At 39.0% G+C, this 18185-nt stretch overlaps 1 protein-coding gene across 1 annotated transcript in view; it reads right to left on the bottom strand.

The window, feature by feature from the left end:
• Positions 1 to 845: 845 nt before the first annotated feature.
• The window catches only part of LOC140244832 (protein unc-80 homolog), a 138355-nt gene continuing 121015 nt past the window's right edge, over positions 846 to 18185 (bottom strand). Inside the window, exons 49-57 of the mRNA XM_072324444.1 lie at positions 13472 to 13595; positions 11104 to 11331; positions 10670 to 10765; positions 8649 to 8737; positions 7452 to 7617; positions 4488 to 4613; positions 2774 to 3047; positions 1936 to 2165; positions 846 to 1320 (exon numbers count right to left, since the gene is read on the bottom strand). Of these exons, the coding sequence (XP_072180545.1) occupies positions 1052 to 1320; positions 1936 to 2165; positions 2774 to 3047; positions 4488 to 4613; positions 7452 to 7617; positions 8649 to 8737; positions 10670 to 10765; positions 11104 to 11331; positions 13472 to 13595 (1602 nt within the window). The 3' untranslated portion in view covers positions 846 to 1051. The remainder of the gene's footprint in view (positions 1321 to 1935; positions 2166 to 2773; positions 3048 to 4487; positions 4614 to 7451; positions 7618 to 8648; positions 8738 to 10669; positions 10766 to 11103; positions 11332 to 13471; positions 13596 to 18185) is intronic.

Here is an 18185-nt window from a genome sequence, read left to right as displayed (position 1 = left end):
ATTCTACACACGACTGAAATGTATTTTATTCCGCAAGAAAAACATTTCAAGCATGCATTCATACCATCTCTATTACTTTCACCACTTCTTGCGTCGATTCCACAATCACTCTTGCACTCTGACACAATATTTAATCCGTTGAAGACTATAGTCCCGAGTACTGTATACTCTGGCAGGTGTGTGTGAGTTTAAATGCTTGTTACAGCAAAATCAGCCAGTCCTCGATGGGTTAATCTACCATGTCAATGATACAAACATTCTTGGAACACATACGCAGTTTGTGCTGGTGCTCTGCTTCTATTAAAGTCTGGTCATTTTCATTGAAACATTGGCAAAGACCACAAGATCTGGCAAGAAATGAAAAAAAAAATATGGCCACTAGCTCTCATATGTATGGCAGGTACAGTGCATATGCATTTAGCATTTGGAACACTTTGTGTCCATCCTCGTTACATACTTGGATAGTGAATTGCAAAAACACACACACACAAAAAAAAACAGGAGAAAAATCTGCATCAGTTTAGATCATACACCATCTCAAGCTAACATCTTGTCACACAATACCTGTCACACTGCACCATCTGAAGACTGGAAAATTCACACTTTGTATTCACAACGGTGTAACAAATGCCACAAGTGTGAGAAATCAGCAAGCCACGTGACATCAGCTGCAAATCTAGAGCATGTTTACACTGTCTCTCTAATAGAGACCTCTACAGTGGGGTAATACACATTTGCCATTTTTTGAGAAAGAATAATTGTCAACAACCCAGATGCTCGTATATTCAGATATTTAAAGAGTTGCTGTCATCAATGGATTCAAGATTTTGTACCGTGGTGCAGGGTCAATTGTGGAACTTGTGTGATCTTGCTATCTCATCTATGATCTAAATGATTTTTTTTTTTCTGTTATAGATAAAGGTTTTAAGCTTGGTTATAACCTGTGATGACCATTCACTGTGTAGACTGAGCTGAAGTGTAGTCCCACTGGTGCCTATTTGTGTTGGCTCCCTTGCTTGCTCTATCTCTGTATCTGTCTCTGCCATGAGGTTCACACGTGTGTGTCCTCGGTGGAGAGGGGGCGGTCCTTCAGCGTGGCGGTGTCGCGCACCTTGGCCAGGTCCAGGAGGCGCATGGTCTCCTGCAGGCTGCCCACCTCTTCCTCCTCCGTGTCCGTCTGCGGTCCCAGCGCCACGAAGCGGTGCGAGGCGGCGGGCTTGGCGTGCTGCGCCGGCGGCGAGGAGGGGTCCTGCAGCAGGCGGCTCTGCTCGTTGGTCTCCTCCTCCTCCCCGTCGAACTTCTCCATGAGGGCGTCGCCGACTGCGGCAGATGTTGAGAGAGAATGCACAAAGAGTACAGTGTTCAAATCCGCCACTATTAACCAAAGTTTCTGATATTACGATTACACCATGTTCCCAGTAGCCACAGCAATCACATTTCAGTGGGCAAAATGGGATGGACATGAGACAACATGGGGGATGGTATAGGTAAATGTGACAGGCCGTGATTGCCATGGATGCCATGTCAGAATTTTAAACTGTCAAAAAAGTTGTCACGGCGGTCATACTGCTGATGAGAAACCTATAGTAGGCTGTAGTAAAATGGGGCGAATGCAACAAAACGTGACGGTTCGCAATATGCAGTACCAAATTTGGAGGCGGTCTGCAGTAGGACACCGTCAATCAGCATTAGATATGAAACAAGCAACAAAATGTGTTGCAGCAAGAAAAAAAAAAGAATGAGGAAGAGATAAACATTCATAATTCAAGCATAAATGTTTTTGCTCTGTAGATACAAGAGATGTGTAATATGTACTCTGTGGTAATGCGGCAATCTGAACTACCTGCAGATGCGCCTTGTACACCACACCAATCAGCTGACATGGATTCATATAAATGGGACTATCCTACAAATAATGTACACATGGGATCTTACTGTGGACTATGGTGTCGGGTTTATCCTTGGTGCTTCCTGCCTTTTCGGAAGGCTCTGCAGGCTGCGAGGATTCTGTCTTGTTGCCGGTGCCCTCTGGAGGTGCGACAGAGGGAGCCGACGGGGCAACCGGTGCATCTTCGCTGACTCCTGGGATGGGGGCGCTCTTCAGTGCACTCTCCCCCGTGGGGTCACGACCTCGGGTCGGATGGCGTCGGTGACTGGTGCTGCGGCTGCAGATGGGATGGGGATATATACATCGGGGTCTTATACTTACAGTATATTCCACAACGGTGACACAAGTAAATTATTTCGGAATTGTGTGAAAATTATGTGCAAAGTACAACTCTTCTTGTTTTTGTTCATCTTTCGAGGAAAAAGATATACACAGTTCACAATATGCAACAACAAAAAAGAGGGGGAGGGTAAATTACCAAATTTAGAGACTCCAACTCTCTTCCTTGGGATATTTTTGCAAAATCTCCTGCTCTTTTTCCTGCTCTGGCTGCGACTCCAGGTTAACCCATTGAGGACGAGTCCCGAGTATACTCTGGCAGGTGTCTATGGGAAATGTGTGTTGTATCAAATCAAACCATCCTAATCAGGTTAAGCATTTTCCTTTGCGAAGTAATTAGCTTTCTCCCACCTAGCTTACTTTTTGTCATACTGTTTGGCGTTTTTAATTCTGTGGAATTGGGTCATTATATGTACTGGAAGATATGATATGTAAAAGTTTTTGCATGCTTTTATTTTCGCGTTAGCTTCTGGTTGTGCAAAATGTGCAAAAATTTCCATTTTTACAGTACAATATACACACACACCCACGTGCACATACACTCACCTAATGCGTTTGGTGTTCTGGCGCCGTGTGAAGCCACGGCCGAGCTTGCACTCAGCCTCTTCGTCCACCTCATCCTCGGCTTCAGCCTCCGCGATGCACTCCTCGGTGTGGCGCAGGCTGCGCCGGTTGTACTGGCTGTTGGAGCGGGCGATGCGTGACGGCTCTGTCGAGCTGTTGGCGTTCAGGTCAGACTGGTCCTGCGGGCTGCCCTGGCTGCGGCGGCTGGAGCGGCGCGAGCTCTGCCGGCTGGAGCTGCGCCTTGAGGTGATGGTGGCTGTGCGTGAAGTCAACATCAGGTTATAGTACGACAAAACAATGAGGTTAAGAGCTAGACCATATTGCTTCAAAAGCTATGCATTTGACACGAGTATCATCTGCAAACTGCTTTGTCAATATCAAACATCACATTTCTATAGACACTACTGTAAAACCACATACTTTTGATGGCATGAAACTTTCACAAATTTTGCGACGAGCCCAAGATTCGCAAAAGTAAAATGCACACAAAAGTTTTTCTCTACACGATGCAATGAATGTCAGAGGCATTTTGTGAAAGTTTCTTGCCACAAAAAAAGGCAAATGGCTCCAATTCGGGGAAAGTTTCATGCCGTGAATATTTCTGGATTTACAGTACCTTCCGACAGCTTTCAAGGTACAAGCTCCTCTTGTGTGTGAGGATTATTACAGAGAAGTGTGTGTTGGGGGAAGGGGTTTACAGTTATCATGTGCATTATGTATGTGCTGTACGTGTGCTTATGTTACAACCAAATCAAATTCTGTCTGCAGTTTATGGAGGATGTGTTATATTTACATACATATGTGTTGTGCAGAGTTAAGTTATGGCAAACCTTTGCATAAGAAAAGGTGAAAAACTAAACTTATCAAGATTCATCTGTCTAAAGTACAGATGAACGTGCAACATGAATGCATGGAAACCAACCGTTGCAAACTATGTTTGTAACATTAGCATAATGAGACTCCCACCCTTATGAAAAAAAAGGAAAAAAAATATATATATATTATAATGTTGTGACTGTGTTAAAAGAAGGATGAATAAACAAACAAAATTCCAAAAGTGTTCACGTGTAGGAGGTAACTTCAGATAGTTAATGCAGCATCGCTCACTCACATTTTCTGAGGCAGGACACACAAAGCAGACAACATTATACTATTCACTTTAAAATTCCTGAAGTATCCCTAACTGACCAATTAAATTTCAGCACTGTAAATTTGCAAAACAAAACAACAAAATTGACAGTTGATTCACTTGAAGATGACATATGCATAGTAAAGAAAACCCAATGGCTTTTGATAACAAAATGTCTTTGTTTTTCTACTGTATGTTAAGTGTGCTGTTCAATGAAAGTAAAACAAAAAAATCAGCCCTTTTAGCACCCAGTATACACCGACATAAAAGACTAATGAGACTTTGACAATTTAACCCCACAACCTGAAATGAACAACTTTTTACAAGTCCACTCTGACACAAGGAACTGGACTGGACAAATTTTCACGAGTACACTCTGTCACTTTGACATAAAGAATGTGAAAATAGAAGGTGTTCCACAATATACACTCCTACCACAAAGAAAGTAAGGAGAAAAAAAAGCTCTCTTCTGATTGAAGGTATAAACTGACAATAATGAATGTGATGTGGGGATAAAAAATGAAACCGAAAGGAACGTGACTGTTGTCGGTTGCCGTGGAAACAGACCTTTCCTGGTTAGTCTTGAGATGATGGAGCTACGCTGCTGGAATGCCGACATGACCTGCATACCTTCTATGCTCTCTACCCTCTCACCGGCCAATGCAACTAACTCGTCGGTGAAGCGTACTTGGTCTGGTGTGGGGGCAGACGGACGGACGAACAGACAGATAGACAGGTGCAGAGGTGTGCACACACAATCAAAGTCAGAAACACACAGACCGTCCGACAAGAGGATGGCCGGCACAAGAATAATAAATTGAAAAACATATAAGATAAGTAAACGAAAAGTTATGGGTACAAGAAGGACAGACAAAAGAACGCAGAAAAGGAGAATTTGCAAATTTTGAAATAGCAACATAAAATTTTGCAAGTGTGAAGGGACCGGCACATCGATCAATCACAAGGGCGATTCGCAAATTTTGTCCAAATAAATAAGGGGGGAAAAAAAGCATGTGTTAGTGATGGATGGCGAAATAAATAAAAGCAGACATCCAATCAAAAACACAAAGTGGTACAGACAGACAAAATGATTATGTCACAATTGTGCATGTGATGCAAAACAGGGTGTGTTACAATACAGTGGCAGTGCAAAACAGTAAGTATTAGTAAAAAAAAACAATAAAAAAGGGTTGTATCAGAAACGATGAAAAAATCAACAGACATTTGATGCAAAATTGAAGCGAGCACGTTGATATCCCAACCGAACAATGTCAGAAGCCAAGCAACCGAAGCATAGTACAAAAAAAATTAGCCGAAAAAAAATCCAAACAATATAAAATTCAGAAGAGAATAGTTTCAAAATGCACACACGGCATATCAACACGGGTAGAATCAAAGCAAGGCAGAATCATGAAAGCAATTATCAAGAAGCAAAGAGATGCGTTCACACACACAAAAATATCAAATAACAAATCAGAGCAGGATACATTTTTTAATGAAAAAAGTCAGAAAGTTTTAATTAGCAAATGAAGAGGTGCATTACAAATTGGTATCCGTAAAAAAAAAATATGAGCAAATAACAGAACACAAGAAAAAATTAAAGGAATATATAAACATGTATATGCACATTCCAATATGCATGCACCAAGAGTGTTTATGATAGGCGAAAGATTTGATATAGAGTGGTCGTTGTTTTGTTCGTCATTTTTGCAAGCACAATGATTTGAAATTGAAGTCCACAAGAAGAGTTTATATGTACACACCACAGAAGCAAACAAATTTTGACAGGACACACATGAAGGTGGAAAGAAAGGGAAATAACAAAAAAAGGTCAATGTGCAAAAATGTACGATTAGTTTGGTGAAGACTGATATAACTCCTGCATACCATACTGACAGTGTAATTTACACAATCTACCAAAAGACATCTTTCAGGAATTTGATAACAGACCTGTTTTTTTTTGCCTAAAATTTCATAGAAAAAAACAACAAATCCAATTTACGACTCACTTCTAAAATGAGTCTATCTATCAGCATTACAGTGAAAAGTAAAAAATGTCACATTATATATCGATACAGTCAAACCTGCCTATAGCGACCACCATCTATTGCGACCACCTGCCATATGCAACCACTATTAAAACACAATTCCCTCCAAGAGAAAAGCCATGTTAATGACCCTGTCTATAGTAACCACCTGTCTACAACAGCCACTTTTTTCATGTCTCCCTTGGGGTGGCCGCTATAGACAGGTTTGACTATAATCATGGATAAACTAACACTGGGAAATGAGAAACGAAACATGGGCATATAGTGGAGTGTAACTCTACGGTGCCTACGCCTGCATTATCTTGCTGTCAACACTCATTCTAAGTAAATGACCACGTTACGGGTTATGTCTTGCTTTATTTGTCTGTTACGTGCACTGAGTCCGTGCATGTTAGCATCACTTAACGCTTGGTGAGATGTTAATTTTCTCCCTTTCTAGATTCGCCAAGGGTGATGCCATCCTACATGTGAGCGCTGATAAAAGTCATCAAAACTGTGTTATGTCCACCACATAAACTTATTAACATTCAAGTGCAACTCCACAATGTGGAGATGTGGATCCTCATGTGGTTGTATTTTTTTGAAATTTCTAGCATTAATTGTGTTTACTAATCTCAATTCACTGTTTATAAGGGTCAACTTGAACAGCACGTCGGATGGTTCTTGAATGAATTTTGGCAGTACCCGTAGTACATTTTTTAAAGAAGTAAAAGCCTTTCTTCAACCATTAAGTCCACGCCTCCTTGCTTCTGCTCATCAAGTTCTCAGGTAATTTTGGTGCATAAATTATCTTGCTATTGTCAAATTGGCAACTACAGATTTGACTGAGTATTCTTTACTGAAAAATGAGCTGGTTGGAAGTAGAGTTGGTGTTGGAATGGAGGGGGGGGCGGTGGAGGTATGGGAAGATATGATGGCTTTAAAATGTGATTGAAATCTCTGCTGCACTGTATCACATGATTACACAAGGGTGGTGAATGAATCATGGCGATAGAGTACATAAAGTGTGATACCATAGCCATTCATCACCATGGAAACTGCATCAGGGTAATTACCCCCTAAGTAAAATTACCCCCTGGCTAAAAACTGGTTAGTGATAAGGTTAGAGTAAAGATTAGAGTTAGGGTTAGGCTTAGTGTTAGAGTTTGGTTTAGGGTTGGGGGAAGGGTCTGGGGTAATTGCCCAGGGGGTAATTGCCCTAGACCCATGAAAACTGATTGGTAACAACCCCATCTGGCCCTAACATCTCTGAACACTATTGTCGCTAACCATGGCCCTAATATCTCTGAACACTATTGGCGCTAACCATGGTGGCACCGGTGGTTCCAACCCAAGATTGACGTACACTGTATAACAAAAGACTGTGACATCATCACTTTTGTACTCTATGGCGCCCCCTAGCTACGGATGGTGGGACAATTTGGGGAGTTCAGAGTATCGACGAGAGATGGAAGACGAGAAGGAATGGAAACCAGTGACTGACCTCTTGGGACGTACATGTTGTCCCTCAGGTGACGCAGCTCGTTGCACAGCTCAATCATGGCGTCCGACTTGCTCTTCGGGGACTGACAGTGGTGACCTCTCAACTTTTGACCTATGTACCTCTGTAGCATGACCTCGCTGTCCGTCTCGCAGATCATCCGCAGCATCTATTAGGGCAGAGTGTGGGGTTGTAGAGAGTGGCATAAAATGTCAGTAGGGCACAGTTGCAGTTTAATAGCTTCTTTTTTTCCTTTCTAGTACAATTAAAGTACAAAGGGTTGGGAAGTTATAACAAAGTGCCTGGGCATGGAAAGAATTTTAAAAGAATGATAAAGTTGATGGAAATTATGCTACTGATTTAATTTCTCTCTTTCTGTGTCAAGTGAAATCAAGATCAAGTTTGGGGGATTCAGATTTTGTTAATGCAAAAGATTGGGAAGTTTACGACAAAGTGCCTAAGCACATAGAGTTTAAAAAAAAAAATAGGATGTTGGAGGCTAAATATGCTACTGCTATCTTCAACAAGCCAATCAACTTGGAGAAGAGGCTGAAACAGACCGATCATTTTGAAGAAGAGACCTATTGGACAGGCCAGTCAACTTGGAAGAGGGTCTCTGACAGGCCAGTCAAATTTGAAGGGAAACCAATTAAAAGCAACCAATCAAATTGAAGGAGGGATATGAACCGGCCAATCAAACCCCACAAGGGTCTCCAGCCAATCAAACCGGACTAAAGAAAAAAACAAAACAAAAACAAGGCTGATCAAAATTAGTTGAGGATGGGGCCAATATATCAAAATGCACCCCACCTGCTGGAATGGTGATTTAACTTAAAGGTTAAATACCCCTTTTGCAAACGGTATGAAATTTTGCATGCTTAAAGAATAATGTCTCCAAACATCATGTTCAAAGTCTTATGGTAAAACATCGCAGGGTTTTATGAAAAGAAATAAAAACCTAACCCCATGTCAGTTTAAAATTATGTTCCACTTTTGTACCAAGAGTAACTGTGTTTTTCTATTCTAAGAAATCAACTGAAATTTGCTCCAACTCTATCATGAACTTTTCAGTTTTATTATTCTGAGAAAAGGTCTGATTTACCCATCTTTACAATATATCAGCACATGAAAGGAATCTAAATTTCAGTGTTGCTAAAGGGACACACAAACTCCAAAGAGGAGTTGGGCATGGTTGCTTACCTTGAAGGCGATGAACGGCTTGAGCATGACATAGAGAGGAGTCTTGAAAGAAATCATGAAATCCAGGAAGCTCCAGAGGGCCACACCACCTGATGTCATCAAAAATTAATTGAATGAAAAATCAATAATTACTTGATTAATCCATTGCTTAATCAATATTTTCAAAGAACAATTCATCAGGTGAGAATGATATGGGAGTTAAGTTGCCACTGAAGCCATGGTCTTCGAGACACCTTAATGTCCATATCATATTCTCAGTCGGCGAATTGAAAACACAAATGAATACAGTAAATGAACAATGAAAAATATAGTGAAGTTGATATCAAATGAAATAGATATGTAAATAATTGAGTGAATGATTATTAAAGTAAAAAAAAAAAAAATTAAATACATGAACATATTTGCATGTAGTATCAATACACTAAAAAAAGAAATGTATACCAGTAGATATATAAATAAACAAATATATGCATTATGCCCCTGAGACAAGATAAACACTTTGGCTGGAGTTTCCACACTCAATCTCTGTGAGATATGTTTCATACATCATTTAGGGCATCAGGTACACTGTACTCCAGTTAGAAAAGTACCGGTATTATAACCCCTTCTGTACCAGGGACTTTGGACAAGGAGGTTCAAGAGAATGGAGTCACAATTGTCGTATTTCTTTTGAAGTCACGTTTGATGCCGCCACTCGAAAGTATTTGAGGCATGTGGGAAACTGGATCTGCCGCGCAGATAGGAAGACAATTGACTCATGTCTCATTGCATAATCATCAGCCACTTTCTAACGAAAATATGTCTTTGTGATGGTAATTACTTTTCGCCATCCCTACTTATAAAAGATAGGTGGTATATAATGGTAAAGACACAGGGATGCGCGAATAGACATTGCGCAAAAAATGATGAAATGAAAATGAAAATTACTTGACAGGCCGTGCCCGGCCACTAATCTGATATATCTATTAATATAGAATTATACTCGAAGATTATTCCATATCAGTTTTATTTGGAGGAATTAAGTGGAAAAGTGATAAAACCGGCTTTCCGGGAGGGTACAGTTTTAAACACTTTCACATGATACAGCTCTGATTTACACTTTTGCACATATTTCTTGAAGGGATTGACCTTTGTTTAATGAGCTTTATCATTAAGTGAGATTTCGTTTCATTTAATAGATAAACAAGCAAAATATAGCCAACATTAAGTTCACGTTCAAAATGAATCTTCAGATTGCTCAGCAAGACGGCGGCATCAAACCCCGCCACCAAAGGCACAGATGCACCTGTGGAATTCTTTTGTACATCAATAGAAAAGTGACAACTGTTTGAATAATTACAGCCAGTTGGAACTCCATCTCTTAAACCTCCTTGCTTTGGATAATGCTATGGGGTTTTCTCTGCCAGTGGGCACTCATAGCCTACAAAGGGTTAAGACTTATTCAACACTGTATATGCCATATATTTTGCAAATCAGAAACTGTAAAGACACATTTGGAAGTGGCTGAATTTGCATTCAAGACTCTGAAAATGGTAATGGAATTAGAAAAAAAAAAATGTTGATCTCTTTTCAAGAGAAATGTGAGATATTTTTCACATTGTTGGAGATGATGTTAAATGCATTGTTTTACAGGAGGCAGAATTTTTGTGCTCTTGATTTTGCATCTATCGATCGACTCCACAAACTCACGAAAATAAGAATGCCACAAAATATATGGCGTAAAGTAAAGGTATGTTATTATATCACTGATTTCTATTATGCTCACAAAATGTGATTACTATAAAACCAAAAATCTTCATGTGCAGGAAACCTTCACAAATTTCATAAGGAGCCAAAATTCACAAATGTATAATGTACATGAGAGTTCCTGTCTACACAAATACACACATGTACATGTGCATTGAATGTCAGTGGCAATTTGCGCAGTTTTCTTGCTTTGAAAAAGGCCTTTGGCTCAAATTCGCAAAAGTTTCATGCTGGGAATGTTTTTGGTTTTACAGTATCTGCTGCGATTGCTTCACCTAGCATGTGTGATCCGAGCTCCTTGACGACGGTTGCTATGCGGTGCCACTCCCTAGCGAGCTGAGGCTCAAAGCACACCATGATGATTTTCAGACCTGCCAGAAGTTGAAAATTGTTTAAAGCATGAAATTTAGAATGGAGGAATCAAAATGAGCACAAAGAAAAAAATGCATTTAAATGTATCAAAGAAAGGTTTGTATTAACTAGTCATCAACCACACATTTGATTTTTTAAATCAATATTTTGAGTGAGTTGTAAGCCGACATCATTGCCTCTTTCAACATGCATACGTTTCTGTGACCAATATGATTGTTCTTTAAGAAAAATGTGGGAAAAAATCATGACAGAGACACAGAACAAAACCTCTATGATGTGAGGATGATACATGGACTTTAATTTGTCATCATCCGTATTTATATAAAAGCTGACTAACCGAGGTAACCGGCCTCGTAGAGGGACTCCGGCACGCATCCCGTGGAGTCGCGGTAGGAGAGGCTGGTGTGGCTGGGCAGGTCCGTCATGGACGAGTACTGGTGCTTGGGGGCGCCGCTGCCACCGCCCCCGCCTCCCAGGGTCCGCGGCTGCTTCTGGGGCGGCAGGAGGGCTTGGAGGATCATCGAGATGGCGAAGGAGATATCTGATGGTCGGATCTTCGGAGAATCTGTACCATGATAGAAGCAAGAGCAACATTCAGATTCATTTATTGTCCATATAGGAAAATCTTTTTGTTGGCATATACACGTAGGAATATCCATATAATACTGCAAATGCATGCATACATACATACATATATACAAGTTGTACATATGTACATAGTTTATATACATTGTACATACATAAATACGTATTATTCATGCACATATGCACATAAAAATAAATACAATTTTCAATATATGCACAATTATACAAGCATAATCTATACATGTACTCACAATACAGTAAGCATATACATTATTACCAATTTATGATTTATTACAATTCATTAAATTTACAGATCATGAGAAGAAGGCTTTACAGTGAGGTTAAATGACATCTCTTTCGTACTGCATAAGGCTGTCTTCTACTGACTTCTCATAGAATCTGCAGATATTTCTTTGTGTGCTTGTTTTAATTTGTTTGTATTTTTACTGATACAGTAGCACACTTGTTAATACTGCGTTGTTCATGAGGAACTGCCTAAACATTAAAGTTAACTTGTTGTTAGCTATTATACTTTGATGATGGTGGTGCCCCACAGGCCTGTAACTGAAAGTTAAGGTTTGTGAGAATACAACTCATAGTAAGGTAACTCCAAGGGTGCGTTCGAGCGCTCTAAAGCGAACCAAAGCGAACTGAACTAAAGCCTACCGTACCGAACTGTGCCAGATTTGGAGCGTTCGAGCGCTCTGTTGAGAAAGCATACCTCACAAGTTATTTTTAGAAAAGGTCACACATGTTTGTAGCAAGAATGTCATTCACCTGGCGCTTGAACTACTTACACCTGTCCCGAACAAAGAGAATGATGTCTTTGCATTGTGACGTATGCGTATGATACGCGCATACTTTTGGTACGCTTTCTTACGCTTTTGGAGCACATCGGAAGGTGGTCCACTTTTGGCTCAGTACAGTACGGTACGGTACACTTTAAGAGTGTTCGAACGCTCCTCTGGCGTGGGTACGGTACGGTACAGTTCGCTTCAGGAGAGCGCTCGAATGCACCCTAAGTTACCAAGGTGCTCCCCACCACAAGAAATCTTGTGGTTAGCACACGTGCAGAACGATAATGCATTAATTGGCAAATTTGAATTTACAGCATCTCTTACATTGGAGCAGAATTACATGGGTGTGGTTTATTCATCAAACTTGCACAAAATTTTAAAAAAAAATGCCAATTTGAGACAGAAACATTAACTTAAATTCTCTCAGATGTGCCGCCAATTTAAGGATCTGTTTTTTAATTAAGCAATTAAAAGGTTGCTGAACATTCTACACCCCAGACAAACAATTACATATCAACAAAGGGCTTAAATAAAAGATACAATATATATAGATATTTTACTTTTAACCTTAAGTTAAATCACTATTCCAGCAGGTGGGGTGCATTTTGATCTAATGGCCCCATCCTCCACTAATTTTGACCAGCCTTGTTTTTTGTTTTTGTTTTACTATGCCTCATGAAACACTGACAATGAATAGAAAACTTTTGATATAAAGACACAACACCAAACCACAGACATTTTGTTTCTCGGACTTGATGGCTTAAACAGTCATCTTTGGTAGATGTGGAATTCCTTCTTGATGTGAGTGTGTATATCAGAATTCCTCTGATTTCTCAACTTTGAAGCACTTATCAGTGTCTAGCCAAAATGCAGAAGCCAGCACTGCTTCCAAGCAGCATGTACACTCTTTTCCTAAACTTGGGGGGGGGGGGGGGGGGTGCATAACTCGCTGATGAAATATAGAAATCTCTGGAACTGTTTCACACACTGGGCAAGCACACCATGCCTATAAAATCACAGCTGAACAATCCTCAAGTCAGATGAGCTAAGTTTTTGAACAATGGTAATTCGATCAATCAGAAACAGAATAAATAGCAGCAGAGCACAACTGATTTTCCTCAGCTGGACACTGATTCTAAGGTCATTTGGTAATAGGACCTTGAATTCTCCAATGTAATGAAATCCTGCTCTAGTTTTTCACATCGTCTTAAATATGCTGACCATCCGAGAAAGGGTACCACTCTGTGCTTTTCTTCTGTTCTTTCACCAAGAATTGAGTACCACTCTTTTCTGTTGTTCTTTTTTTTCTCTCTTCCTTCTCACCTATTCTCCCGCATCCGACACGGAGACAGAGCGGCAAGACAAAGTACAGCAAGATGGTCTCAGTCCTCTCGGCAGAGTTGAACACGGGAGTGCCACCAAACACCTGCTCCAGAGTGTAGAGGTCCTAAACACAGTGCATGCATACACATTATAAGATAGTTATGACTGGTGATCCATGGGCATACACCTTACACCATAAATGAATAAGCAACACAATGGCTGCACTCACGTTATCACAGGAGTTACTACACCTACACATGGTAATAGGGTTTTTGAATCAAACGGTCCTATCTAAAACTCAAGGATTTGGAATATGGATGAGGGGTGGGGGAGGTGATGATGAGACTCAAAAGGAACATTGGTCACACTGCATTTTGTACATCAGGTACTACACCAGATGGGACAGAAGGTGTTTTAAGAAGCACCTGTTTTATATATACGAGCTAAAACACTTTGGTGTTCCAAAAATCTCATGTTTGTACCACCAAATATCATCAAAATCAAACAGATTATTATATATCAAGAAGTGATATCTATTCTTATCAATGACAATTTTTTTTTCTGATCTCTCTTTTTTTTCTTTTCTTTTTTTTTTCTTTTTTTACTGTATATCGTATATATAATCATAGTCAAACAGAATATATCATATCAATTCTAACAATTTTTCCCCCCGAATGTTTCTTTCTCGAGGCTAAACTAAAAAGGGATTTGCACCACAAACGTCCATATCATCATTTGTTGATCATGTTAATGTCATTGCCTTGCAAACGAGGGTTTTCCCCTCTTCAATAGTCAGAGCATCCTTTTAGAGGGAACACCTCCACTGTACTGTTTTTTTTACTTTCTCTCAACTCTATCTCCAAAAATATTCTCCAAGTTAAACATAGCTACTGTATGAACGTATCAATCACTATATTTGCATGCACCTTTGACAAAAGATTGAACCTTTCTAAAACTTCATAATCATCAGTTGTCGTGAAGTCATTTGTTTCTTTGCTGGTTTTGCTCTGCATCAGTTCGTTCTTATCAGGTTTCTTTTTTTCTCTGTTTTCCAGCCCAAGACAAAAACCAAAAAGTTTTGTTTTGTTCTGTTTGTTTTTGTTTGTGTTTTTTTTTTCCTCATACATGTACATGATCCTGCAATTCGTCAAACTTTAGAATATATCAAAAGCCAGAATATGAAATCTTTGTAGTTGGGCATCATGACTGACAGCAAAAATCTGCAAATTTTTACAAAATGAGAGTCAGTGAATACATGAATTCTTGACGTCATTTTCAGAATACATCTGATTTTGCATGTAATGTCTATAAAACAGAAACATGGCACCACATCAAGAAGATCTGGTAAATTATATCATGAATGTCAGGTTTTGCATGCAGGCATTTTATCAATCAGCATACGGGGCATGGGGTACATCTACATAATATAATGGACCCTAAACATACAATAGTGGGGCATTGGAATATTATCCCCAAGAGTACTCCAGCAGATCGATATTTTCTGCCTCAGAAGGGGGCTAAAGATAATGACACTGTAACCTCATAAATGGATCATAGAAATCATCACTTGAAATACGGTATGACGTATGACAACAAGTGGCTTTAAAGAAGAAAAAAAAAAAGCCACTCCGTCGAGCTGCTTAAAAGTTGTTCTGCAAAGGAAATGTACCACATGTAAAACAAGTAAACCAGACATGCCCTATGAAATGCTCCCTTGATATTCCCACAGAAAGAGCATGCTACTGAAAGATATTCAGGTATCATGCACGCCACCTATTTATAAATATACGTACATATATATATATGTATATAAATATCGATATATATTTACACATATGAATATTCATCTTATTTGCATAACAATTCATCAAATTTATTATCACCCAATACGAAAAGACTGCATCATGCTTGCATTCACTCATGCTCCAAAAACATTCCTTAAATAATAAAAAAGAAAGAAATATACACTCATATATATATAAATAAATCAATTGTAGATACATTTTGAATTAAAAAAAAGAATAAATATATAGTACAGTAAGATAGGTACTGTTATTACAAAAATTAAATGATTGAAAGATAACTTCATGCATGAAGTAGAAAACAAAGAGCATCTATTTTGCTTCACTTTACAAAACTGTACATCTATCCTGCACTGATCAAATCTCCAAGAATACAAAAAGAAGCAAAATCATCTCCCGCCTACAAAAAAAAAAAATCCCATTCTTGTCACCATTCACTGTTAATATCACTCATATTTTGAGAGATTTGCTTCAATCTTTAACTCTCATTTCCATCAATTTGTATATTTTGCAGCAAATTCACAATGAGCTCTTGTTACAGTTTACCATGGTAATTCCATAATCCAAACAGTAGACATTCAAAATCCTTTTTTTACATGTACAATATGCAAACTTTAATGATGTTACAGCTTTTGAAAGCCTTCGTACATTTGCAATTAATAATTGAACCTAATCTTTACGATCAATTTTACGCATGTCAAGATTGTGTACGGGGCAAAACAAAATTGAAATAAAAGTAGACCGACTGTCATGTGTAAAACAATATGAAAATAACCACATTCTATTTGCATAAGATTTTCATAATTAGGTCATAAAGTAAAATCTTGTCTTAGTGCGTCAATCAAACAAAAAAATAACGATACTACACCTCATTGCTTCCCACATATTCATGCTATATGCGTTTGAAAAAAAAAAAACAACTTAAATAAACCTGGGGAGAAATATCATGCGCTTTGAAATTCATGCACAGCCACAACATGCCCTAGGCTTTATGTAACTTAGGAGGATAATGTTAGGATTATTCATGATGCATCTTGAGCCATATGTTTACAGTGGCACCTACGTAGTTTGATGGCAAATACATATGGTAGCCACGTGAGTTACCTGAATGTATGTTTAAGTGTTCGAGTGTGTGTTTGTGTGTGTGTGTGTGTGTGTGTGTGTGTGTTCACTTGCAGAACACAAGGCTATGCATGCACAGCATCAATTGCGGGGAACACGACCTTGTGTCTACGATGAATGAGTGGGTACCGATTAAATTTTCACTTCTGAATTCGATAACCAATGCGCTCGAACCGGCATGCACGGATGCATAATTGTCATATTAGTGGAAGGAGAGGATGCAACAGGCTTCATTCATGTGGCAGGGGAAGCAAGCACATGGGAGGCGCTAATTTGAATGTCTGTTTTTCAAACAAAAACCAAAATAAAAGAAGGAAAACACCTTCTTCATGATCACAAAACATGTGAAATGGCGGGGATACATAAAATAAGAACAATTACAAACAAATGATCACAAAATTATCTTTTATCTGTTATCATTAGCTTATTTCTTTTCCTGGTCTATCTTAGTTGCGCCTCAAGTTAAGTAATTTTAAAATCTAGTTGTTTTTGTTTGTTTATTTCAAATTGCTTGCTATCCATTTTTAGGGTGGGTGATTTTCTTTTTTTGGGGGGCTTTGTTTGTTGTTGTTTTTTTGCAGAGTTTCTGTTTTTAATGAGGAAGGGGGGCGGGGCAGTACTTGCATCACTGACTAACATGCCATATTGTCAATCAAAATTAAGGAGGAATTTTTTTCTCTCTTTCTTTCTCACACATGCTTCAAAAAAAAAAAGGAATCTTGACAGAAAACTGAGAGAGGCTGAGAAAACGGTTGGATTCCCCATTAGTCAGCATCCATGCACATGACCAAAGAAAAGGAGAGTTTCGGCCACTACTGGAGAGAAAAAAAAAAGATAATAAATAAGGACATGCTGGCAGGATTCAAAGATTTACAAGAGAGCATATCGTTACCATGGCAACCATTCCAAGATGCAGCAACCAATACCCGACGACTAAGCATAACCATACTGCCATTATACAACTTTTCTTTATAATGGGGGCCAAGGGTATCTCTCAGGCTAAGTACTGCTTCTGATTGCAAAAGGAGGCATTCAAAATTTGCGCTCAAATCACTGCAAATAAATGATATTAAAAAATGAAAAAACACTTACATAATCACAAAAAAAAAGGGATATACACTGGTAAACTGTTGGGGCGGTTTCATAACATCAGGCGATCAAAATGTTAAAACTGGGATTCGATAATCATACATGCAAGCACTTTCATTATATATGCATGAAATTCGATGCAAAACTTATTTGCAGTTTGTAGCAATGCATTACCATCCAAACCATCATCAAGGTTTATTGCTTACAGTTATAGATCACTCCAGTTGAGGGTGGGGAGATAATTAAACAACAACAAAAAATCTCCAATCTTGTTTGTCAAATGCATGGTCATTATCCGCTGAAGGTGATCATGAGTGGGAAGAAAAAAAAAGCATCAGATCCACAGAAACTGACAAAAAGATGGATAGACATAACAACACAGTTACAGACAGACGAGACACATACACACAAACAAACAAACAAACAAACAGACAAACAAACAGACACTAAACAAAGTGATTGTCACTTGCCTTGGGCTTCATCCAATATTGATGCTGTGACGCAAATGTGATGAGAGTGGGTTGAAAAAAAAAATATACATCCACGGTGTGACGACAGACAAAGAGTTTGTGGCTTTTGAAAAAAAAAAAAATCTTTTCACTCGGTTGGTTCAATTTTTTCTTTTCTCTTCTTTTCTTTTTTTTTTAACATATGGAGTGGAATGAAAGCAGATCAGCAGAGAAGCAAGTGGAAAGGTGACT

Source organism: Diadema setosum, chromosome 21, assembly GCF_964275005.1.
Source record: "Diadema setosum chromosome 21, eeDiaSeto1, whole genome shotgun sequence".
NCBI lineage: Eukaryota > Metazoa > Echinodermata > Echinoidea > Diadematoida > Diadematidae > Diadema > Diadema setosum.
Note: the sequence above shows the minus strand (reverse complement) of the source record. Positions and strands in the feature narration are given on the sequence as shown.